Source organism: Stomoxys calcitrans, chromosome 2 (genome assembly GCF_963082655.1).
Source record: "Stomoxys calcitrans chromosome 2, idStoCalc2.1, whole genome shotgun sequence".
Taxonomy (NCBI): Eukaryota; Metazoa; Arthropoda; class Insecta; order Diptera; family Muscidae; genus Stomoxys; species Stomoxys calcitrans.
This window is the reverse complement of record NC_081553.1, coordinates 196,064,106-196,090,186: the sequence shown is the minus strand read 5'-3', so window position 1 is coordinate 196,090,186 and position 26,081 is coordinate 196,064,106. Positions and strand designations below refer to the sequence as shown.

The 26,081-nt window shown below is 37.3% G+C and overlaps 1 protein-coding gene across 11 annotated transcripts in view; it reads right to left on the bottom strand.

Annotated features, from left to right (window-relative positions):
- Nucleotides 1-26,081, bottom strand: part of LOC106086373 (tight junction protein ZO-1) — a 445,342-nt gene that overhangs the window by 14,038 nt on the left and 405,223 nt on the right. For 8 of the 11 annotated variants that reach the window (XM_013251022.2, XM_013251031.2, XM_013251025.2 and 5 more), the window contains 8 exons: nucleotides 25,472-26,063; nucleotides 17,734-17,967; nucleotides 16,869-17,488; nucleotides 16,636-16,796; nucleotides 15,956-16,049; nucleotides 14,780-15,008; nucleotides 11,410-11,680; nucleotides 11,193-11,328 (listed from right to left, as the gene is read on the bottom strand). In XM_013251022.2, the coding sequence (XP_013106476.2) occupies nucleotides 11,193-11,328; nucleotides 11,410-11,680; nucleotides 14,780-15,008; nucleotides 15,956-16,049; nucleotides 16,636-16,796; nucleotides 16,869-17,488; nucleotides 17,734-17,967; nucleotides 25,472-26,063 (2,337 nt within the window). Of the gene's footprint in view, nucleotides 1-11,192; nucleotides 11,329-11,409; nucleotides 11,681-14,779; nucleotides 15,009-15,306; nucleotides 15,640-15,955; nucleotides 16,050-16,635; nucleotides 16,797-16,868; nucleotides 17,489-17,733; nucleotides 17,968-25,471; nucleotides 26,064-26,081 lie in introns of those variants that run through there. The other 3 variants (XM_013251023.2, XM_013251024.2, XM_013251032.2) reach the window with 3 other exon arrangements.

Genomic DNA, 26,081 nt, shown 5'->3' with positions numbered 1-26,081 from the left:
TTTTATTTCTCATTTTTTGCAGTTCCTTTGCCACTTCGCAACCTCTATAGCTGGCTGGGTGGTTACCTTTACAGTTAATACATTTTGGAACTATTGTTTTAGGCTTTTCACAGTTTTCTGTGTCGTGTTTACCAGCACATTTAACACATCTCGCCTCCTTTTGGCAATATCGTTTAGTATGATTGAATCCCTGGCACCTTTTGCACTGCGGAATTAATCTCGTTTGTGCACGTACCGCTTCTACTTTAACTCTTAAGTTGAGAATGCTAGTAATTTTAAAGATATTTTCCATGTTATCATCTCTGTGGAAAGTGACTCGAAATATAGGCAGTTTTCTGTATGTATAAGAGTTGCTTTCTTCTTTTCTCTCTTTCTTTAAAATGTTAACTGCATCAAGGGGATTGAAGCCTTTGTTTTGAAGATCTTCTATGATGTCTTCTTTAGTGCATGTATGGTGGAGGCCTCTTATAATTACTTTGTTTGGCCTCTCTGTTTTATTTTCATATGTGTACCATTCGAATTTCATTGAATTTAATGTTGCTGATAAGTTTCTGTACCCTGTTGAGTCAGAAGTGTTAATTTTCCACACATTATTGTTCAAAGAAGTAATAGTAACATTTTGGACATTTGCAGATTTTAGAATGTTTTTTATTCCTTCATAGCTAGTTACTCCTACAACATTAATTGGAGGAGGTTTATCAACCCATCCTTGTTTCACTGCGTTTTGTTTATTTATATTGTTGTTTTCACTATTAGTTTTAGGTGGGTTGTATTGTTTATTACCTTGGTCTTGGTTGACTTTGTTAGCAGTTGATCTGTTCTTTTTTGACCTCTGGACGATCCAATTAGTTTCCCTTTCTAGTTCCTCTTCATCTGTTACATATTGATGAGCATTTACATTCACGTTTTGTTCCTCTTCGGAGTTTTGATCATAGTTTACGATGTTTTCATCAACCATGGAAGCGCTATCACTATATCTTTCATGTTGAAAATCGTTATTGGAATGCAATTGTTCTTTAAGGGCAATGTTTTCGTGCTTCAAATGTTGTAGTTCAGCAAGAATGTTATCAATAGAATGCTGCATTTCATGAATTTGCTGCTTTAACATAGTGTTTTCATTCTGAATAATCTGTATTCTATTACCTCGTAAAGGCGTTCCTCCGCCAGGAGGCGGGTTATTAAAACTCATTTTAAATTTTAAATACAGTGACCGTTAATAACAGGGTGACTATATGTATATTTTCTTTAAAGTCATGAACACCACCACAGTTGTTTGAACTAAGTCTGGCAACACCATTTGACTGTCAGACTGAGAAACAAGATCAGCTGCTGTTGTTTTATTTCTTATCACAAGGGACAGATATAGTTTGTTTTTTAATCGTAATTTTGAGTTTTTTCACTAGTGGTGAATTTCTTTTGCATCCAAGTGTGTTTTTCTTTTGCAAAATGTTTTGCCGTTTCTGTGCACACCCGACAATTCCCGAGAAGAGATAATAATCGATGCACTACCCAGGAGTGTAAGGAATTTTTTGCACTACTTTTAATGGTGATGGTATGTTATGTTTATATTGTATTTTGTATACGAACGGAGCGCTTTGATAACACGACCACAACAGGTGAAAATCGAAAAAAAAAAAAAAAGAAAAAAAAAAAAAAAAAAAAACAAAAAAAAAAAAAAAAGTGATAGCATGTGTAGGGCATGCGGGGAAGATGATGAGACATTAGGAGCATTTCCCTTGTCATTGCACGGCTTCTAACAGATACCAGCACATAGGTGGTGACACTATACCACACATGAACCAACTTAGGGGAGTGGCATGGGAAACAATTAACAATTTTGTAAGTACCACGGAATTCCTAAATCATAATTTTCTTTTTCGAGGTTACTTTTTAGATTTTAGAGCGCACAATAAGCCGATTGCTGGCGTAGGTGTATGTCCATAGTAGCATGGTGCGGATTTATATTTGCACCCTTTTTTCAACCTAACCTAATCTAAACGAAAATAGGGGGGCATGTTCACGCTTTTGATGAAAACGCATTTCCGCAGGATGCCACAGGACGTTGAATCACCGGAATCTTGGAACAGAGAGGTTGATCGAAGGCTTATCATTGTAGACTTTATGGTAAAGGAAGTTTTAAGGAGCTTCGGAACATTTATGTCACCCGGACCTGATAGAATATTTCCGGCGTTAATACAGAAGGAGGCGGAACACCTTGGTGCCCATCGGGCCGCTAAATCCACAGTGTGCTTACGACATGCATGTACTCCAAACGCCTGCCAGAGGGCAAAGGTTAATAGACCTTTAATTTTTACGTCGTTTCTACTCGAAGCCATGAAAAGCCTTTCGATACCATGATGTACACTATAGCGGTATGCATTGAAATATGATAAGGGAATAGGGGATAAATTGTGGGTCTTATGACATAAAGATAAGGAGGCATTTTATGGTCACTGCTATAGAAGACCACCTCTTAATCACATATTACGGTTCCTGACTGAGGGGGGATTTAATGCTACGATGATATTAAAAAACTTCTAAAGGGTAGGTATCCGAAACCGATGTACAGAAAAGTCAAATGTCTCTTGGAGATGGCATACGACTGAGCTTGACCTAGGACTTTGAAATTTGACCCAGAGAAGACTGAAATCTGCCAGGAGGGGACAAACGTGAGCCAATTTGACGCGACACGTTTCCTCAACAAAACTATAACGATATCCGACAAGGTCTAATAATAAGAAGATTTCTTTGATTGGAAACTGAACTGGGAGTGTCGCAGGAGCTTACTGAGATGGCTCACAGATGTTTGCCAATATGAAGATGGGCCGTAGACTCTAAATTGGGCCTGAATTCGAATATACTACACTAGCTCTACAGGATAAGATAAGGAGAAGACAAATGCTAACTCACACATCGGTAGTTTGGTGGACTGCGATGAAGAAAAAGTGCAACATTAAGGCAATACAACAGATTTGGAGAACATGATGTATTGGCTTAAGCGGGCGATGAGAATCAGGTCTCTCTATTAAAGACCAGCGGACACTCTATTAAAGACCAGCGGGGATACTTCTCTCACATCAAGAAGTGCTGCCCAATACAAGAATAAGTTCAATGATAGTCCCCCTCCTTTTTATACCCTCCACAATAGGATGGGGGGTATACTAATTTCGTCATTCTGTTTGTAACTACTCGAAATATTCGTCTGAGACCCCATAAAGTATATATATTCTTGATCGTCGTGACATTTTATGTCGATCTAGCCATGTCCGTCTGTCCGTCCGTCCGTCCGTCCGTCCGTCTGTCTGTCGAAAGCACGCTAACTTCCGAAGGAGTAAAGCTAGCCGCTTGAAATTTTGCACAAATACTTCTTATTAGTGTAGGTCGGTTGGTATTGTAAATGGGCCATATCGGTCCATGTTTTGATATAGCTGCCATAAAAACCGATCTTGGGTCTTGACTTCTTGAGCCTCTAGAGTGCGCAATTCTTATCCGATTGGAATGAAATTTTGCACGACGTGTTTTCTTATGATATCCAACAACTGTGCCAAGTATGGTTCAAATCGGTTTATAACCTGATATAGCTGCCATATAAACCGATCTTGGGTCTTGAGTTCTTCAGCCTCTAGAGTGCGTAATTCCTGTCCGATTTGAATGAAATTTTGCACGACGTGTTTTGATATGATATCCAACAACTGCACCAAGTATGGTTCAAATCGGTCCATAACCTGATATAGCTGCCATATAAACCGATCTGGGGTCTTGACTTCTTGAGCCTCTAGAGTGCGCAATTCTTATCCGATTGGAGTGAAATTTTGCAAGACTTTTTTTATTGTTACTTTCAATAACTATGTCAAATAAGGTTCAAATCGTTTCATAACCTGATATAGCTGCCATATAAACCGATCTGGGATCTTGACTTTTTGAGCCTCTAGAGGTCGCAATTATTATCCGATTTGCTGAAATTTTGTACGACAGATTCTCTCATGACCATCAACATACGTGTTTATTATGGTCTGAATCGGTCTATAGCCCGATACAGCTCCCATATAAATCGATCTCTCTATTTTACTTCATGAGCCCCCAAAGGGCGCAATTCTTATTCCAATTGGCTGACATTTTACACAGGTCTCCAACATATAATTTAATTGTGGTCCAAACCGGACCATATCTTGATATCGCTCTAATAGCAGAGCAAATCTTTTCTTATATCCTGTTTTGCCTAAGAAGAGATGGCGGGAAAAGAACTCGACAAATGCGATCCATGGTGGAGGGTATATAAGATTCGGCCCGGCCGAACTTAGCACGCTTTTACTTGTTATTGCTGAGTACGAACGGCTTGGGGCAGAGCGACGCCAATTAGTAGAGAAGTTTACATGGCTGATTACCCAAGGTAAACACCTCGCCAGCACTAGGTGGGATAACCACCGCTGAAAATTTTTACTTATGTTCTCGCCCGGATTTTAACGCAGGCGTTCAGCGTCAAAGGCAGACATTCTAACCTCTGAGCTACGATGGCCCAGCCTACTGGGGCATTGGAGACTGTGCGGCTATAACACTTAAGGCGTTCGGAGTATGTATAGGAATAGGAACAGGTGACACCATTGCGGTGTAATCGAGCCGGTGGTAGGAAATCTGGATGGAATGAAAGAGGTTTCGTATCGGGTACCTGGGGAATCGTAATCGCGATACACTGCTGCCACTGGCACAGTCTCCGATTGGGCCTGGGGGATCTACATTGAAGAGCCAGGGACTGAGATCTGTTTCCGACTGACCATAATGTGGTTATGCAAGCGGAGATCCGGGCGATCACGGAATGCTTGAGATGGAGTGGTGAGAACGTTGTGTGTAAACATAATAACTGACAGTAAACTGGTCACCAGAGCTAAAACAACGTAAGATCACAAACAGTCTTGTAGTGTAAGAAGAATATTACAACTTTCTCTGAAGATATCACTATACGCATCGTCTGAACGCCTTGCCATAGCGCAGTAGGGAGGAATGAAATGGCCAACGATTTGGCCGAAAATATCTGAGGACTGCCATCAGTACACTTGGTGAATCCAAAGCCTTTCGGGGCAATGATGTTTGAGTTAGGGGCGTAAGCGACGATCGCGTATGTAGCAATGGGGCACAGTGAAACGGTTGGAAGGACGGCGACCAAACCTGAATAGGGCAATTACGAGGGTTACCTTTTATATTTCGGGATTAGAGAACATAAAAACAAATATTAATCATCGAAAATAACTTAATTGTCTTTCAAAATATTTCCCAATAAGATTTATACACTTTGGCATGCGCTTGAACCAACTGTCTAAGCACTTTGGCACAGGTATCTCCAAAACATGCATTCTGAACGCATCAACCGCTTCTTCAGGTGTCGAAAAACGTTGACCTCTTATTTTATTTTTTACGTACAGGAATAAAAAGAAGTCATTCGGTGCCAAGTCAGTACTATACGGCGGATAACTCATCAAATCAATGTTTTGTGTGCTTAAAATGCAGTTGTTTCGTACTTTTGGAGCATTTCTTTCGACCAATCGACATAAGTATTTTGTTGCGATTGACAAATTGTGTGGGATCCACCACGAACAAATTTTTTTTTAAGGTCACATGTTCCTGTAATATTGAAAGTATGCTGGTCCCACTAATGCTTAAGGTTGTCTCAATCTCACGATAGATCCCACGACGATCTTGCAATATCTGTTTGCCCACAGCATTAATGGTTTTGGAACAACAACTGATTTTGGACGACCTTAACGAAATTCGTCTTGGAGTGAACTACGACCTCGGTTGACTCTGTGTGCTTCGCTACACACTGAAGTGTTAGCGGCCCCCTTTTAACATGGTCCAAATTTGAAAATAATTTATATTCGTATTTAACTCTTCAAAACCAATCTTTAGAATTTCTTATTGCCCCGTTTGGTATACATTTACATCTGAGGCATAATTTTGGGGCGGGCGACCCCCCCGGAATAAACCCAAGTTTCATACGCTATCCTCAAGTACCTTTCGTTTGGGTCCCATACTGTCACGTTCGGTGAACATGCCCATTTTGGGGTGGAGCGACCCGCCTGGGAATAGACCCAAAATTTTTATATAAGTTTCGTATTCTACTCTCAAGTACCTTTTGGCCAACATGTCCGTTTGGGAGATTTTTGGGGTGGGACGGCCCCACTGGGACTTGACCACGAATATTAATATATGTTTCGTATCTTACTCCCAATTACCTTTCATTTGCTCCCCATATTGTCCAAAAAAGTGAACATGTAATTTTTAGGGGTGGGAAGCGCCCACGACGCTTAGGGTAAAATTTTTATATCAAGTTTGTACTCTACTCTCAAATATTTTTACTTTATGCTCACATTGTCCCGATCGGCAAACATGTCTGTTTGAGTGGGTTTTGGGTTAGGGTGTCCCCCTACCCCAATGTTTAATACCAATTTTGTGTTTTTGGGTTACCATAAGGGGACATAAGACGACCAAAACCCGGTGGTAAGATCAAGTGGTGGGAAACACCTCGAAACTTGGTGTCAGAATTTTTGGAATGAGCGCAGAAGATCGAGGCGCTTAAAATGCTGATCTACGTTCGGATAATGGTACAAATGTTCTGTCACAGCCAATTCAAGTAAGTAAAGTAAAGTAATAAGGGGACATACACAATTTCGCTTTAATCGATGCACCCATTCCCGAGATCAAAGGTTTTTGACAATTGGGGCTAGGCAGAATGTCCAACCACCTAGCGCATATCACAAAATTATGTACTCTATTTTTACGGGGTCCAAACTCTACCATATGTGAAAATTTCATGGAAATATAGATATCATATTCTTACTCTACTCCTAACTACCTTTTGACACCTATATTGGTTGGGGGACTTTGGTGAAGGTTGGTGTTCGAATTTTCTTTTACCGATTGAAATTATTGCATCAAATGGAACCAACAATGATGAATAAAAGATACCTTATGTTGACTTAAGGGATGCCAACTCAGCTTCCTTCGCAACAGATTAGGTGTCATTTGAATATATATGCCCAAAATTGGCTCAAAATTTATTTCAGATATTAAACTATTGATTTTTAGCCTATAAATATTAGGACGTACAGTTTGTTGTAAGGGCAACAGATATATATATATATATATATATATATATATATTTTTATATCAATATATAAATAAAATAATTCATTTAAAATATTTGTACAAATTGCTTAAATAAACCGAGATTTTTATGTATACAACGCATGTGTTTAAATTTAAAATTTAATTTTTAAATATTGTTAATTTTAATTTTAAATATTACAAAACTCATTCTGCTGATGCATTCATTTAAAAAAACTTACAAAAAATTTTGTTCTTTATTTTGCAAATACCAATTGAATAAGAGACAACAATAAAATTGTTTCCTTTTCAAAAAATTACCATCATACCAAAGATGTTATAAACCTTAGAGACCCAAATGTATGTAATATACCAAAATATGATTAAATGTAGTTTTTGTTTTTATCTAAAGCAAATGAATGTAGGTCTTTTAGGAGAAATAATTATTATTTTTGTTTATGACTAGTAAATATATTTAAAGGAAAAAATTGAGGGGTTAGTTTTACCATTTCTAATTTCTTATTTTCAAAAAAAAAGTTTTATGTATATGGCACTGAAATGCTTTAAAAAAAACCAAAACCTTTTTTTAATAGAGAATCTAAAATAATATTATAGGCTTTATTATGTTAAATTATTTTAGACTTTTAGGAAACAACCCAAAAAATTTAGGTTAGGATTTCTATAGTTTGTTTGTTTTAATAAGTAGTACGTTAACCCGAAAAATGTTTTATTTTCGTTTAAAAATACCATTAATGGTTTAAAAAATATTTCATTCAAAACGAATTTCACGTGGTAAAGATGATGTTGAAGGTTGGCAATTGCTGCACCGATTTTACATAAGTGAGCTCGTAGTCCTATGTGTCCCGTTATGATACCAATAGCTATACCGACCTCCTTTTTACTTCCTTTCAGTAATAGCCTCGTCTTCTCACGATCTGGATCCCCCGTCCTACCGACCGTTGCGCTGTTCCACAATGTTGCATGCGCTTTCGTTGCCCACTCCCTTAACTCGGTCTGCGTCGACCCGAAAGGCTTAGGGTTAACCAAGTTTATTGACGGCAGTGCTCTGGCCTTCACCGCCAAATCGTCTGCCCTTTCATTTTCCCTGACTCCATTATGGCCCGGCACCTAAAAGATGCGGATTTTGCCATCCTAAGAGAAGGCGTTAATCCCCTTCATACACTGCAAGATTGTTCGTGACTTTACCGTCCTGGATGTTGTTGCCCTTATGGCAATTTTACTGTGGGTAAAGATGTTCACACTCGACGTCCTCGCGTTAGCACCACATCACTTCACGCATTCCGTGATCGCCCCTACCTACGCCTGTAGGACCGTATTTATGGTCAGGCAGTCTAAAACAGATCTCAGTGCCTGGGTTCTCAATGTAGATCCCCAGGGCCACTCTGTCCTGTAGTTTTTATCCATCCGTATAACATGATCTTCCAGATGGCAATACTAGGGTTCCGTCAATCCAAGACTCTGCCGATGGCAGCAGTACCTCACACTCGACTACACGGTTCATCTCAGGTATCCGATCGGAAACTTCTTCCCTTCCAGGTTTCCTTTCGTCGCCTCGATTATATTGCGATGGTATGAGCTGCTCCCATTATCAATCCATTCTCCCATCGCCTTAAATCTCATAGCTGTATGTCAATGAGTCAAGACAACATGTTCTCTGAACCTGTTGTATGGTCCTTATGTTGCACTTTTACTCCGTAGCAGTCCACCAAACTACTGATGCGTAAGTAAGTATTGGTCTAATCACGCTCCTGTAGAGACAGTGGACTATCCTCGGATTCAGGCCCTATTTCGAGCCGTCTACATAGTGGCCAACATCTGTGAACCTTCTCTGTACGCTCCTGAATGTGACACTTCCAATTCAGTTTTCTGTCCAAGATCACATCTAAGTATTTGACCTTGTCAGATATGGAAATCGTCTTATTGAAGGAACGTGGTGCGTTAAATTGGCCCGCCTTCGTATTCCTCATGAACAGGCATATTTCTGTCTGGGTTAACATTGAGACCCCTGGGTCTAGCCCAGTCATATGCCATATGCAAGACCCTTTCGGCCCTTCTGCAAACACTCCTCCACTTGGAGTGTTTGATGTGAAAGTGAATGTATCGAGAAAAAGTGAATGGATTCCGAAATTTAGATTACTCCCGCAAATTTGTGTCATTTAAAACAATAAAAAAACATGTTTCAGTTGGTAACACTTCGTATCATCTACCCTCTATACGGGCTTTCAAAAACGTATACAAAAATTTAACTGTTTCAATTGTTAACACTTCGTGCCAGCTACCCTGTATACGGGCATTCAAACACTCAAACAAAAATATAACTGTTTATATAAGAAACAAGTGCGGGCCACTATATATAACGTTAATAAAAATACTGCACCCCTTTACAGATTTAATACAGTTCGGCGATACACGCATAACCACAGTTATTACTTTGAAATATCAACCAACCATTCCGTTCATTAACTGTAAAGTACGGCCACATATTTACATAGTTATCAATGCTAAGCAGAATCGTATACCGTTTCGAATAACTTCTCTAGTTTTTATTTCTCTTTCAATGTTTGTATTTCTATGCCTGTATTTTGTTGCCAAACTATTATCCACCCAATATATGTATGTATTGCCAATGTTGTTTCTTTGCCGTTGCCAACAAAGTATACCCACCCACCCACACCTCAGCCCCCAGTCAAATAGTAAGTAATTTGCGATGGCGCTATACATCTTTGATGGGCCAAGTCTTCCCCTGCATAGGGGATACAACTTTAAACGACAAAAAAATAGTAAGTAATTTGCTCCTTAACAACTTGCAATTTAATGATCTCCTTCAAAGTTAACAGGTGTGTGAGCGATAGAGAGAAAGCTCTATCGCTCACACACCTGTTAACTTTCATACTCGCCTAACTGTTATATCTTATACTCTCACTTATGAACTGCATTTTTAATATGGCATCGAGTTGACACAAACACATACGCAATGAAAAACAACAATTTGCTGTCATTCTTTTTCTTGCTAATTCAAGGGGGTTTCTTTTGCCATTTTTCAGCTTATTCTTCGTCAATATAAATTAAATATCTATTCACAATCTTATCTTTATAAAAATCTTTGCCCTTTTATTTTTTGACTTTGAAATGAAATGGTGGGAGTATTTATTCATAGTTGGTGTTCTAATCGATTGTTATTTAACCACGTGTGTCTTTATACACAGAAAAGCGAGGATGTGCAGGTATTACTATACTGAATAAAACGGCTATGCGCTGAATTCCGGAGCATCTACTTTGCTTAGCCTCTCAATAATATATAAAATGAATTTATCTTCACACTACACCGATTGTCGATTTAACATCATAGAAAAATGATGCCAAACTAATTTGTTTCATATATCGCAGCATTGCCAAACATTTTGCATCATGATTACCTTTGGGGATTTTCCCACAATGTTATTTTGAATGAATATTTTTTAAATTCATTATCTGTTTGAAAAATTTATGTTATTTTTGATTGGTTATTGCAAAATAAAAGCTAAAATTTTTTGTCTAAGTGTTGGAGATGAACAGAACAAAATACTAGGACTTAGTAAATTATCTGTAGGATTTAATATAAAATTTGGATTTCTAATTAACTTAAAAAAAAAAATAAAACTATTGTTGAATTTATTTGTGGCTGCAATGATGTGTATGAATCGAATAGTTGTTTTGGAAAATGTTTTTATAAAAAAAAAAATTATCATGATGATGGTTTGACAAAAATAACACAAAACAATTATGACCTTTGAACCGATGTTTTAAAAAGTATGTCAGCGAGTTTTGATTTAAAATGTGTATAAAACAAATGATTTCTCAAAAACAAAACGAGATGGATTAATAAACAAAAATAAAAACATTTTTCGTTAACACAAGTATAAAAGTCTGGGGGAAAAGGGGAGGGTCAAGAAATACAGAAAGTTTTATATGGTTGAAAGTTTTATAAAATGTAGCAGGGATGTCATTTCTGGACAATAGTTTAACTGTTTTTTTACTTGTTTTTTTTTCATTCTTCTTCTTGAGTTGCAAAAATTAATTTTAAAATGACTTACCTCATGTTGTGATGGTGTCCAGCAGTACCAATTTGAGGTTTACGATATAATTCAAAGGCAGAACCACGTTGCTCACGACTACCGGCCAAATCTAAACCAGGACGTTCCGGGGTATGGGGAGGAGGGGGAAGATTACCTAATTAGTAAGTGGTTTTGTTGGATTTTTTTTTTACATTTCTCAAAGCATCTACTTAATATGAAAAACAAAAATACATACCTATTGGGGGAGGCATACCCCTATGGGGTGCTATATACGGTCCAGTGCCACTTCCACCATTATAATGATGTGATGTAGCATTGCCATTGTAGCCATTTGCTGCAGGATAACTCGATGCATTGGGAGGGCCATAGTTATTATTGCTACCATAGGTAGGTTGCATATTAGCAGCATTTGTGTGCGGAGATCCAGGAGTTTGTTGGCCATAATGATGATGTTGAGGTGCTGGTGGGTAATAGAAGCCATTGGGAGAACGGGGAGAACCAGGTTCCTTAAATAATGTAAAGAAAAAACAAAAAAATTGTTTTAAAACCAGTACAAGAAAGGGAACAAACCAAAATTTTGAGAAATTTTTATTTTTAAGAAAAGTCTGCCAAAATTTTATTTTAAAAAATGTTTTTCAAAATTTTATTTTTAAGAAAAATTTTTTTTATTTTTTTTATTTTTAAGAAAATTTTGTCAAAATTTTATTTATGAGAATTTGTATTTTAGTTTTAAGAATTTTTTTTTTAATTTTTTATGAAAAATTAATCAAAATTTTTTTTATAAAGTTTTGTCAAAAATTTTTGTATTAAATTTTGTAAAAAATTCTATTCATATAAAAATTTTGTCCTAGCATAGAAGTCAATGTCAACAGGATTACGATTGCACTAGTGGAGTCTTTCAAAGATAGTTGTCCTCTTCGAGAAGGGAAATCAGCCCAAGAAAAACACTGAATGACCGGGGAGTTTCGCAACATTGGGAAAGAGGTCCGCTGACTTTTTAACAGAGCACTTCGTAAAAAAGGCGGAATTATGTTGGGAAGATTACCAAAGCGAAAAACATGTCTCCTGGAAGCTTTTCTGCGACCAGGTCGATAGCGTTGAGGGCGCCGCCAAGATGAAAAAGTTTCTCTCAAAAACCCATGTCAAAACTGAAACGTTGAAGACGACATGAAAGTGAGAGCAGAAACAACGGAGGACACGTTGAGGCTTTTGATGAAAACGCATTTGCCACACGATACGACAGGACTCACGGAGACACCGGAATCTTGGAATAAAGTGGTTCATCGAAGGTTTATCGTAATGAAATTGATGGTCAAGAAAGCCTTGAGGAGCTTCAGACCATTTAATTCGCCCGGACCTGATGGAATATTTCCGGGGTTACTACAAAAGGAGGTGGACTATCTGACCACTATTTTCATAGCGTGCCAAGGACTTGCATATAATCCGAAAGCCTAGCAGGAGGCTAGGGCGGTGTTTATACCCTAGGCATGGAGAGGCAAGTTATGAGACATCAAAGGCTTACAGACCTTTAAGCCTTACGTCCTTTCTACTTAAAACCATGGAACGTATTGTGGATACCATGATAAAGAGTAGGACATCCAGCAAACTGCTTAAATACAGCATGCCTATGTCAAGGGAAGGTCGGTGGAGCAGGAGGCAAGGGCGGTGTTTATACCCTAGGCATGGAGAGGCAAGTTATGAGACATCAAAGGCTTACAGACATTTAAGCCTTACGTCCTTTCTACTTAAAACCATGGAACGTATTGTGGATACCATGATAAAGAGTAGGACATCCAGCAAACTGCTTAAATACAGCATGCCTATGTCAAGGGAAGGTCGGTGGAGACTGTCTTGCGCGAGAAGATTTCTTTGATGCCAAGACGTACACATTGGCGGTTTGCTTTGACATCAAGGGGCGTTTAATAATGTGCGGACCGACACATTGATTCAATCCTTAGATCTGTACCGGGTGGACCGGGTCCTTAGAGACTGGATAAACCAGATGCTAAACAACTGGTGGATAAATTGCGTGTCCCACGACATAAATATAAGGTAGAAAGTGACACTGGGCACGCCACTACCATAAATAACCTATTACGGATGCTGATTGAGTAGGGATTTGAACTCGTCTGCTATGTTGACGATGTTATAGTACTTTTTACTTCTTAGGGGTAAGGATCCGAACGAGCTATGCAGAAGGGCCAAAAGGGTCTCGCATATGGCATATGTCTGGGCTATACCCAGGGGTCTCGCATATGGCATATGTCTGGGCTAGACCCAGGGGTCTCAACGTTAACCCAGATAGGACAGAAATATGCCTGTTCACAAGGAATACGAAGACGGGCCAATTTGACGAACCACGTTTCTTCAATAAAACGATTTCGACAACTGACAAGGTCAAATACTTAGTGTGATCTTAGATAGAAAACTTAATTGGAAGTGTCACATTCAGGAGCGTACTGAGAAGGCTCATAGATGTTGCGCACTATGTAGACGGGCCGTAGGCTCGAAATGGGGACTGAATCCGAGGACAGTCCACTGGCTCCACAGAGCCAAAAAGGCAAAAACGACCAGGAGGGTAAGGTCACGAACAGTCTTGCAGTATAAAAAGGAGAATAACGCCTTCTCTGAGAATGGCACAATCCGCATCATTTGGCTGCCGGTCCAAACAGAGGGCGAAACGATTCGGAAGTGAAGACCAGAGAACTGCCATCGATAAACTTTGTTAACCCGAAGCCTTTCGGGTCGACGCAGTCCGATTTAAGGGCGTGGGCGACAAACGCTCACTGTGGAACAGCGAAAGACTCGGTAGGAAGGCGAAAATCTTATGGGGTGATCGTGAGAGGACGGTGGGGATTGTGAGAGGACAAGGCTATTACTGAAAGGAAGTAAGAAGGAGGTCAGTATAGCTTTTGGTGTCATAGGACTACGAGATCACTTATGCAAAATCGGCGAGACAAGTGATAGCATGTGGGAAAGATGAGACGATGGAGCATTTCCTTTGTCATTGCCCGGATTTCGCGGCTAACAGACACTTGTACTTAGGTGAGGACACGATACCAGACATGAACCAACTTAGGGGAGTGGTATGGAAAACAATTAAGAATTTTCGATGTTACTTTTTAGTTATAAGAGCGTACAACAAGCCGATTACTGGCTTAGGTGTATGTCCGTTGTGGCATGAGGCGGATTAATATCTGCATCTCTTTTCAACCTAACCAACAAATTTTGTCAAAACTTGATTTTTATGAAAATTTTGTAAAAATTTTTATTTTCATGACATTTTTTTCAAATATTGGGTTGCCCAAAAAGTAATTGCGGATTTTTTAAAAGAAAGTAAATGCAATTTTAATTAAACTTAGAATGAACTTTAATCAAATATACTTTTTTTACACTTTTTTTCTAAAGCAAGCTAACAGCTAAGTAACAGCTGATAACTGACAGAAGAAAGAATGCAATTACAGAGTCACATGCTGTGAAAAAATTTTTCAACGCCGACTATATGAAAAATCCGCAATTACTTTTTGAGCAACCCAATATTATTTTTTCCATAGAACTTTTTGCTTGTTTTGAAAATGTGATTTAAATTACTCTTTATAACTCACCTGATTTTCCCATTGGTTTGGACCATTGCCATTTCCAGCATTCTGTAGAGGTGGTCTATAGTTCTTAGGTTTTGGTGGTGGCACTGGTTTAAATGGTCCACTGGCTCCATTTGGTCCTGCAGAGCCATTCATATTGCCATTAACATTGGGTGGAGGTACCACCATGTGAGGCATGCCCGGATTTTTGGGTATTTTGTTGTAATCAGCTTGTGATGCAGAATTATTGCGACTGTCATGGAGACAATACCAGCGAGACATGCGATGTAATGTTAAGACAAAACAAGTAGGAAATCAAAACACACACGTGGATGTAGGAGGGTTCACATGATAAAGGGCAAATGGATGAACATAAAAAAGAAACACAATGAAAAATATAAATGTATTATGAAATTTATATAAAAAATGGTTTATTGTTACAAAAAAGAGAAAACACTTCTACAACTCATTTAAGAAACAAAAACATCATGGGACAATGGACTCGGGTTTAGACACAAAAACAAAAACGAACGAAATAAAACATGGGAGCATTATATTCGACAATACTCTATTTTATTGTTGTTTGCATTGCATACAAATGGACAAAGGATGTACATTAGAAATGTTTTTAAACTAAGGTATCATATATGGAAATATTTTGCACAAGTGGAGGACGACGACGTGAGATGCTACAAATTTGTGCTGGATTTGGACTATAGCCGGTGGCCAAAAAATAGCCACCGGTAGTTGGTCTACAAGGACGCCAGGCCAACTTGGGTGGCATGCATGAGGGCACAGCACTACATTTTTTCTGAGACATTTGACCATGGGTTCGTTGAACCGATGGACAATGTATGTGAAAGGGATGTATATGGAAATGATATCTTCGAAATTGAATAAAATTTAATAAAAGGTTTCATATTTTATAGTTACGTTTCGTGGTTTTTGTTTTTTGTTTCAGAAGAGAGTTGGTTTTTTGTTTTGTTTTTCAGAAAAGCATGCAGTTAGTTTTTATTTTTTTGTTTAGTTTTTATTGAAAATAAAGTAAAAGAGAAATAAAAAATTGCATAATTAATTTTTTGGTTAATATTTACAAATAATAACCATAGGAAAATAATATGAAAAACCATAAATAGGCTCTAACAGAAATACAAATGACATGAAGTTTAGCAAGTTTTGTATTCAGCTATTAGCACTCACCTGTATTTTCCATAATCAGTTTTGGTTTCCACTTTTCGGGGACTTCCCTCGAGGCCCAAATTTGAGGGACGTTGAGGCGTACCATTACGAGGATCTGTAAGAAAAGAGAAAAATTTTTTTAAATTAATTTTAAAAAATTTTTCTATAGACACAATACTTTAAAAAACATCTGTAGAGTAAAATGATGACACTTTTTATAAAATCAATCATAAAAAATAGAGAATATTTAAAAATAAAAATTTTAAATCTAAAATTTTCTATGGAAACAAAGTATGACACTCGCAATAATGTTGTCAATTGTCAGCCGTAGTTATTACAGTTTGGACTTATTTGCACGAAATTTGATACGGATTGTTTAACAATCCATATGAAAACATCCGTCGGGTCCACCGAAATTGATTTAGAATTAGATGTAGCTTCCTCCCACTTTGTAATTACAGGGTAGGTGTGGGGTATTTTACAGTCGGCACGGCCCGACTTTTGCCTTTTCTTACTGGCTTTTTTATAAATTTTGTTGTAAAATTTTATTTTTCCTTTTTACTTTAAATTGGTTAGTTTTATTTTATTTTTTCGGCTTCGTTATGCTTCGTTATGCTTTGTTCTGTTTTATTTTTTTTATTTACTTATTTATTTTTTATATAAATTTATTTTATATATGTATGTACTATATATTTACTTACCAATATTTCTTGCCGCATTCATATCATGATATGGTGGTCTACCAGGACTGCTCTGACGATTAAGATCATTGGCACCACCATAAGGACGATGATCGTGAGTGGTACGAGCGTAGTCAGCCGGTTGGCTACCCATGCCTACAGGTGGCAAAGGACGGCCAGCACTGAAAAAAAAAACGTTTATCGATCAAATTTTTTTCAAACATTATATTCAAAAATACCCCTCCCAAACTTACTTGGCATTTGGCACTGATTTGAGATCATCCGGAGCATTGGGACCCAAACGTCCCAAATTTTGCATGGTCAACTGGGAGGCATTGTAAGAATCATAACTGGATACACTGTCATAGCTTGAACCATTCTGTTGTGGGGTGGCTATGGCTGCAGCGGTCGCATTTGTTCCCGGTATTTTCGATTGTGCAGCATTTAGGCGGGCTTGTCTCTCCAGAGAGGCATGATGCCTTTCCATGGTATCACCCGCACCAACACCATTAGGATTGACGGCATTTCTTGAAATATATTCTGCTTGAACATCATCACTAACAATGGCCTTGCCAAAGAGACGTTCTTGAGCTGAACGGCCCAAAGTGCCCCCGGAACTATTCGAACGCGAAGGGGTGTTTGTGGTAGTAGAGGGGCTTACAATATCATTGGGTCCTGGCTTGGACTGACGATCAATGCGAGGCGGCAAATCTGGGGCGTTTATGCCATACAACGACTGCGGTCGTGTGGAAGGTGTTGAAGGATCCGAATTGAGAAGATTCGAATTGGAGGGGTAACCACCATATTTGCTAGTATCCATGGTCTGGCGACGATTTGGTGGTGGCTGAGTAGTGGTGGTATGATCAAAAGGAATCTGGTCATGGGCAAAAACAAAGATGAGCAGAAGAGAGGGTCGTTAGTCAGTTAGCTTAGTTAGCGAAAATGAAGATGAATTTAATTGTGTATTTTATTTTTTATTTTATTGTTTAGATTTTAGTTATCTTCTGAGTTGGGTTAACAAATCGGAACATGCACATACATGTTTATTTTTGATATGTCTATGAAAGCTGTTTGTTTAATTGTTTGTGTGTTTAATATTTTGGGTATTGTTCCGCTTACCGTATATGGAGGTGGTAATCCTTCACCAATTATGTCTCTATCCCTATCCAAGTTATCCTGATTTGTGGCAATCGAAGGATCAGAGTTTGATTTCACCAATTGCGGTAAATTGCCCAAAGATAATGATGTTGACGGCCCGGGACTTAATTCCAAATCGGATTCAGGACTTGATGCATACGACAAACGGTTTGAGGTCATTGGGAATAGGAAGTCATCGGATAAGGACTCAACAGGCTTTGGATATTGCAAGTGTGCGGGTTTCAATTCATTTTTGTTTGTTTTTGGTTTTGTGCCATACATCAAATTTCATTACGTGGGGAATAGGGAAATGAGGATTTTGGGTACAAGGGATGGGGAAGGGGGTTTTTAAGTGTTTTGGGGGGAAAAGCATTAGTTTTCAAAAAACAACGATTGATTCAAAACGAGTTTTTTTTCAAAAAAGATAATAAAATGGAAGGGAAATAGCAACAAACGTAATGTAACGAAAATGATACAACGTAACGAATGATTTACATAAAAAAAACGTAACGTAAACAAGAATAATCAACGCCGTTGGAGTAAAGTAGATACGTTTGATTGCCAAGCATTCAACGAAACGAAACAAAATAAAAGGAAACGAACATTTTGAAAAAAAAACATTTGTTTTAATTTCGTTCAAAATCAGATAAGGACGGACACATTTTTGTTTTGTTATTATTGTTGTTGCGGACAAAGACACAAGTTATATAAGAGAGTTGTAGTGGTTGTTGTTGTTGTTGTTAGTTAGAGTTTTCGATATAAAGGTTGGTGGGTGGGGGGGAGTATAATGAGATTTTTTTATTGATATAAGCAAGGGAAATGACCATATGATGTGAGGATTGATTTGATTTGATTGGTGATGATGATTGATTTCGATTGATTGAATTGTTGTATTGGGTGTTTTGTTTTTTTTTTGATAGATATATAAATAAAAGAAAAAAAGATGAAACAAAAAACAATTAAGTTAGCAACATTATTAAAAACAAATTCAATTTTTGTTGGTTTTCTTTCTCTTTGTGATATTCTTTTTCAACAAAATTTTGTTTTACATCTAAAGTTAATAATTTACGAAGTCTAAAGGATTCCGATTTTTCAATAGGAAATCTTTGAAATGTGATGCTGAGATTGGGCGATAGATAGGCTTTGGGGTGTGTGGAACAAGAATACGATATAGTATGTATATGCTATTGATATAGCTGATCATAACAACACAAACTACGGTTACATATAAAACAAAAACATGCAACATATAGGAATTAGTTACAAAAAATTTAAAAAATAGGTTTATTATTATATACAAAATACCATATACTGTCATAAATTAGGAGATACAAAATAACTAGATAAGTATATTTGGTAGAGGAGGTTTATAACACTGTCTTGATGGAGGCTTTCTTTGGTAACAAATTTTCTTGGCGATAATCTACATGCGTTATGCTGGATATGATTTGATTACAACTGCAGAGTGTTGAAATTGGAAATCCGAATGAAAAGTCTAAGTTTTAAACATTTTAGGTCAATAAAAACAAAATGTCCGAATTGGATATTTTATATGGACATTGAGAGGTTCAATTATGCACTCAGTTCTAAATTTTAGGGCACTGAAATAAAATAATTCGTTTTTTACAAGCTCAAGAATTTTAGTTGGTAGATTGACAACTAGTTACACTGTGGAAACATCCCATTAGATATTGAGGGCCACAAAGCGTATCAAGGTAGATTAATAACAGGTGTACTCAGTTGACCAACAGCTGGAATATTTTCTGCGGTATCTATGCAGCTTAATAGAAAGATTTATTTAGTTGGATTAGTTTGTATCTCCTGAAATAAGCAGCATTTAATGCACTCATGGGAGACTAGAAGCAAATGTCTGCAAGTCACCACTGATTGAGTCGAGCTGTAAATAAAATGATATGAACGCTTACCTCAGCTTTAACTAATCGCTCGGTTTGTTCTATAGCATTGCTACAACTCCTTAGCGCACTGTTTGTTGACACAATAAAAGTGCAGCGAACTAAGTAACAAAGTGAATGAAATGACAGTAAGTGATGACTGTCATACTATCCTTCTAACCCTATGTAATAATAAACTGCTACTATCTACATTAAAATAAAGACCGATTTGCATCTCCATGCATCGCATCAGAAATGAGAATGTAGAATATTCTATACAATTTTTTCGAGATAACCAGGGTTTAATACCCAAAAAACGGAAAATCGGTCTATATAGCTGTCATTATATGGCACTGCCGAACATTTGAACAAAATACGACAACAAATAAATAGAGAGTTTGGTGTATATCGTAGGTATACCCAAAAATGGTACTATTTTGTCCATTCCAGAAATTAAAATCAAATCAATATCTCAAGTTTTAAAGGCTTAATCGTGGTTACAACTGACAAACGGGAAGTCGGATGGACGAAATAAATGACACCCTTAAATCGCCTCAAAATTCAACGACGATCATTAATATATATGCATTGTGGAGTCTGAAAAAGACATTTCGATGTGTTAGTTGGTATACAAACAGCAACTAGCTGAGCTTACTAAACTACCTTCAATTGATCTACCTTGTAATGAACAGCTGTTGCATATTGGTTTAGATGCGTATCGTGTAGGGAATTCAAATCAGAATGTGTATTTATTACAAATGTCTTACCTAACAGTGCCCAAAATAGTTAAAAGTGAATTTAACCTCTTATTGAGCCGAGAACTAAGTATTTTATTTGAGAAGTGGCAAAAAAAGTAGTCTCACTCAAATATCAGTACGTAGGAGCACTTTGAAGATTTATTTAACAATTTTAATCTCGATTAAGGAACAATTAATATTTATGTTAAGATGCTGGCTATCTTGACCGAAGTTATTTGAAGTTTTATTTAAAATTCATGGAGAACGTTACATTTAGTTAAAAAATTTTGTTCACAATTTCACTCTCTGCTTTTGTTTGTTTTGCATCAAATCGCAATCCCAAATGCTTATGTTTTAAATACAAAAAACTAAACACTGGCACAGCACACTTTTCATGCAACATATTTTTCATTAGGATGATTTATGTGAGGAACAATTAATATTTATGTTAAGATGCTGGCTATCTTGACCGAAGTTATTTGAAGTTTTATTTAAAATTCATGGAGAACGTTACATTTAGTTAAAAAATTTTGTTCACAATTTCACTCTCTGCTTTTGTTTGTTTTGCATCAAATCGCAATCCCAAATGCTTATGTTTTAAATACAAAAAACTAAACACTGGCACAGCACACTTTTCATGCAACATATTTTTCATTAGGATGATTTATGTGATGACTACTGCCACTATTATGGTGGTTGTTGTTGATTATATTGTTGCTATTGAAAATGTTCGTATTACTCGTGTTCAACGATTGATGGCTGCTGCGTTTCGCATAAGCCGAACCTAAAACATTGCGTATAGCCGGTATGGGATTTGAGTTATTCGAAGGACCTGTATTGATGTAGCCTAAACTATGAGGTTGATCATCGTCGACCAAAGTAACCGCACTACTGCTGTTGCCGTTCGTATTGTTGTTAAGTAAATCGTTAGAGGAATGCGAACTATATAGCAATGAATTGCCATGTATTAAATCATCTAAATTTTTGCGTGTGGCCTCCAAGACATTATCTAGGCTTCCATTGAGAGAGGATAAATGTTGAGATTGAAGGTATTGTTGCTCCCGAGCAGAAGTTGGTGCATTGGATGAAACCTCGGGAGAAACCACCGCATTTGTGGAGATTTGATTGGATGAAATGTCAGTTTTGACATTTTCACCATCGCCGCCACCATTTAATAAATTCAAATCTGAATCGAAAACGGCTGATTTTTGCATTAGCTCATGATAGTAATAGGGGGTTGTACGAGGCTCTATATTTTGGGTACGAACATTATTAGCGTAACGAGAACCTAACGGACCACCGCCATTGCTATTACTACCATATGAATTCAAACCATATGCTCCTCCTCCAACTCCGCCAGATGCTGGAGTGGTTATCATATTTCTGCCCGAACGGCTCATGGCCCCTGAATTGGTGGATAGATTTGACAAAGTCGATGAGGCCAAGGTTGTGGTAGTGGTTAAATTCGAATTGGAGACATTATAAGATTTGGAAGTACTACGCGAATGCGATCTATAGGGACGAGGTAATAAAATATTCGTTTGGGAGCCATTGTATTGGGATTCCCCACCATCTGTTAGGAGGCCCTCATCGCTGGTATTTAGATTGTCTGGAACCCTGCGTTGGGGCGAATATTTATTATTGGTCATCAAACCATTGGGCATTGAGGAGGATGGTTTGATAATCGCTGGTATCATTTCATAGGATGTCAAACGCTTTGGCATTTCATTGCTATTTATTCCCTGCACCTCCGGTGGTCTAGGTGGTATCAGATCATTGCAGTCATCGTCATCGTCATTCTGGTCAAGTATATTGTCATGGTGGAAATTATGATGAGTATCATGATTTAGATGATCGATGATCTCATGTCCTGGTGTTGCGATGTTGGTGGTGGTGGTGCTTAGCGTAAATGAATTGCACCGCTTTAAGGCTTTATTGATAGCGGGACTAGCAGCATTAATGGCAGCAGAATTACTAGTATAACGTGGCACTGATGACGACAGGGGTCGACAACAGGGTAATTTGCAGGGTTGTGCTATATAGGGAGGGAATATCATTTCGATTGGAGGATCGGGAATCTATTTTGGTTTTTTTTTATGAAGGAAGTTGTTGTGTGTTGGATTTTATATTTCCATAAGTAGTAGATTTTGTAGTTGGAGGTAGTAGTTAGGCAGAGGAAAAATTAAGAAAATAATATTAAAATTATTTGTTAGAGAGAAATCAAAAACAATTGTTTTGTGTAAAACCTATAAAAACGAGGAGAAGGCTTAAATTAAAGCTTCGTTCTTTAATTTTTGGAGTATCAAAACACAAATTATAACTCCTATTTTATTGGTTTTGTTAATTTATCCTGTTAGAATTAATTTCAGAATAGCAAAAATTTCTATGAACAAAAAATGCTGCAATTGTAAAATTTGTTTTTTGGTTAATTTTAAAAAAAATTTCAAATTTCAATACAAAATACTTATTTGGTATCAAATATAGCCTGAGATCACATACAATAGAAAACTTTTCCAGATGTTCAAAGCTTTTTAAAAAATAATGTTCGTATTCTAAGTGAACTGCAAATGCAAATTGTGGCCCATGAAGGTCATAGGAGAAGTTGTTGTGCAACATAGTTGTTAGAAGTCAAAACAAAACACTTCATGCAAAATTTGAGCTAAATCGTATAATAATTGCGCTTTCTAGAGGCTCAAGAATTCAAGATCCGAAATCGGTTTATGTGGCAGCTATACCAGGTAATGAACTACAACTCTGCCTTTCACTAGGAATATACAATACAACTATTTTCTGTTTTTGTGTCTACCGGCAATGATTTCAAATTCCATAATCACTTGTTTATCGATTCATGGTTTAACTTTGAATTGGTATTAATATGCAGAAATATTACTCGAAGGCCTTTTACTGGACTCGAAAATAAATCAAAGCGGCTTTCTAGTGATATTTCTTTGTAGTGACTCGATAAATATTCAATTTGTAACCCAATGAAATAACCTCCATAAAAATTAAATTATCCCCTAATATTTTTTTGGAGTTTCATTTTCTTATTAGAGAATTATTTCATAATGGAATCATATCTAAACAATATCGACGAAATAGGCCCCCACCAAGATGAAATATTCCCCAAATTAGTTTTGGGGGTTATTTAATTTTTTGCGTTGGTGGTTATTTCTTAACTAAAAAGATTTCAACAATTGATGTGTAAATTCAAATATGTTGTGTTCCCATATGGGACACCACCGCTTTATGGGAGGTCTTAATGCCCAATTTCATTTGGGCTTATTGACCTCGGTATGGGCGGTCATCATGTCCAAAATAGATTTTGGGCCTTATGACCGTTATGACTGCCGGCGCTACAAGATCATAACAGTATTGCTCAAGACGACTAGAACAGCCGGAATGGTAAAACAGATCCTCCGAGTGAATAGATGACAAACGTTCGGTTTATACCATACCTGATATCCTATAATTTTGTTACTACTGTCTTAGGTAGAAAGATCTTATCAGATAGTATACATATAGGTGAATCCAGTGGTCTATAGGATCGTATCTTCATATGCACTTCATTCATTTGAAGGCGTGCCTGCCATTGATCAAATATTGAGTTACATAGTTATCAGTGTACAGATTTGGATAAGGAATTTCATTAGTAAGTGTGGTTTGTATTGAGTGTTGTTTTTGAGAGGAAGTTTGTGAATAACTAAGAGCTCAAAAAGCTTCTTTGGCATCGCCTTAGCGATGAGACGGACGGACGGTAGCAATGGTCGGACGACTTACGAAGTTATTCGTGATGCTACGTTCGTACCGGACTGCCAAGACCACTTTTGTTGCTCGAATCTTTCACCAATTCATCAATGTTAGCTGAATTTATAGGGAAAAACGGCTGATTTTAATCAATTGGCGAACTATTCGAGTGACAAAAAGTTAGTGGTTTTAGCAGTAAGCCAAAGCTACATGCTGACGGACATGCATTTTTGCACCAGTAGGACTTGTTCGGAACGGATTTGTTTGATTATGAGGTGTTAAGGCATGTACCACCAGTAGGACTTATTCGGAACGGATTTGTTTGATTATGAGGTTTTAACCCATGTACCACTGGAAGAGTTCCTATCCTAAGATGACATTGGGAGTGCATAGAAGTGGATGATTTTATAAAGAGTTCCTGTGGGAGATTTGAACGCTGTAATGCCGAGAGGCTTTTATTAAAAGAAGATTATGACTTATAGGAGACATTATGACTGTAGTATCACAATGGACTAAAATGTCTAAATGGATCTGATTGCAGAGTTCCAAAAAAATGGGTTCTTGGGGTTGCGCGGGTTCGGGCTTAATTAGTATATAGCATTTCCTCTCTGTGTTATTTTAGGTCTTTTTCTTCATACTTCTATTGTCTCATCTTTGCCTTTTTATATTGATTATATGTATGCAGAGGCGGCTTCACATTCTATTTTTCATTTTGCTGTAAAAGCTACTATCCCTGGTTAAAGAAAATTCTTTGACAAAACGAACCATGACTTTGTGTACATCTGGAAAAATGTTTCTACGATAAAAAGATGTCTACCTTAAAATGTTTTAAGTTGTTGGTTATTGCTCATAAGCAGTAAAAAAGAAAAAAATTTCAATATCCGATAATGAATTAAACTTCCAAAGTTTTCGCCTAAGTACAATAATATACATAAAAAACGACTATTCAGCACATGATCCCTATACATTTTCTATTTTTTCAAATTTGTTTAGTATTTTCTACTTAAAAAAAAAATCACAAACAGTTTCTATTGTATATACAACATTGAAAATTATAATCAAAACATGCCAACATTGCTGCTGTTTATAATATATTATGATTATAAAGGCTTTTATTATTATTATTATGGCTATATATTTAAATAGACCCTTCACCAATTTCCAAGAGACAATAGAAAAGACTACGATAACTAAAAAAAGACTCTACTCATAAACTGAAAATATATGGTATAGAATATTTTTATGAAAGATATTTTTATAAGAATCACATTAATTTTAACATTTATCACATCAATAATAAAGTGAGTGAGACAGACCGACCGCAATCACACGCCCACAAAAACTTACCTTTGTTTCGGACATCCAAACGGCACCGCTCTGTTGCAGATCTATGGCATCCCGCAATTTACGATACCAACTCTCCTCATCGTTTAACACAATGTGGGTGCTGAAGATGTGCGACCACACACGCTCCAGTTTCTGGCATTGTTCCAAAAGTTTCTTTGAACTTTTGTGGGCTGATTTGGGCATGCCTTGGCGCAGTTGCTTTATGACATGCTTGCTGTCGGTCTTTTGGAATATGACAATGGGATAGAATTGAGCATAATTCAAACGGTCCACAGCATTGGGTGTTATATCAAGCAGGGCATGCTTGCCGCGGTCCATGACGTCGCGTATATTCGAGAGACGAACAATGCGACACTTGGAATTGTTAGTTTTATCATCGTCTTGCAAGGGAGTGGAGAACTTGTCGGGGTAATCTTTAGCCAACTTTTCACGAGCCAAATCAGAAATGGGACCAAAGATAACAACTGGTCTCACAAAACCGGGATGGCGTAGCACCACTCTTTCGTAGGCTGGGAATTTGGAAATGCTATCCGAGAAGACAACATCATCCCAGTTTTCACGAGACAAACTCTTGGAACGACGATGTGTTGATCTAAAATAAAAAAAACAA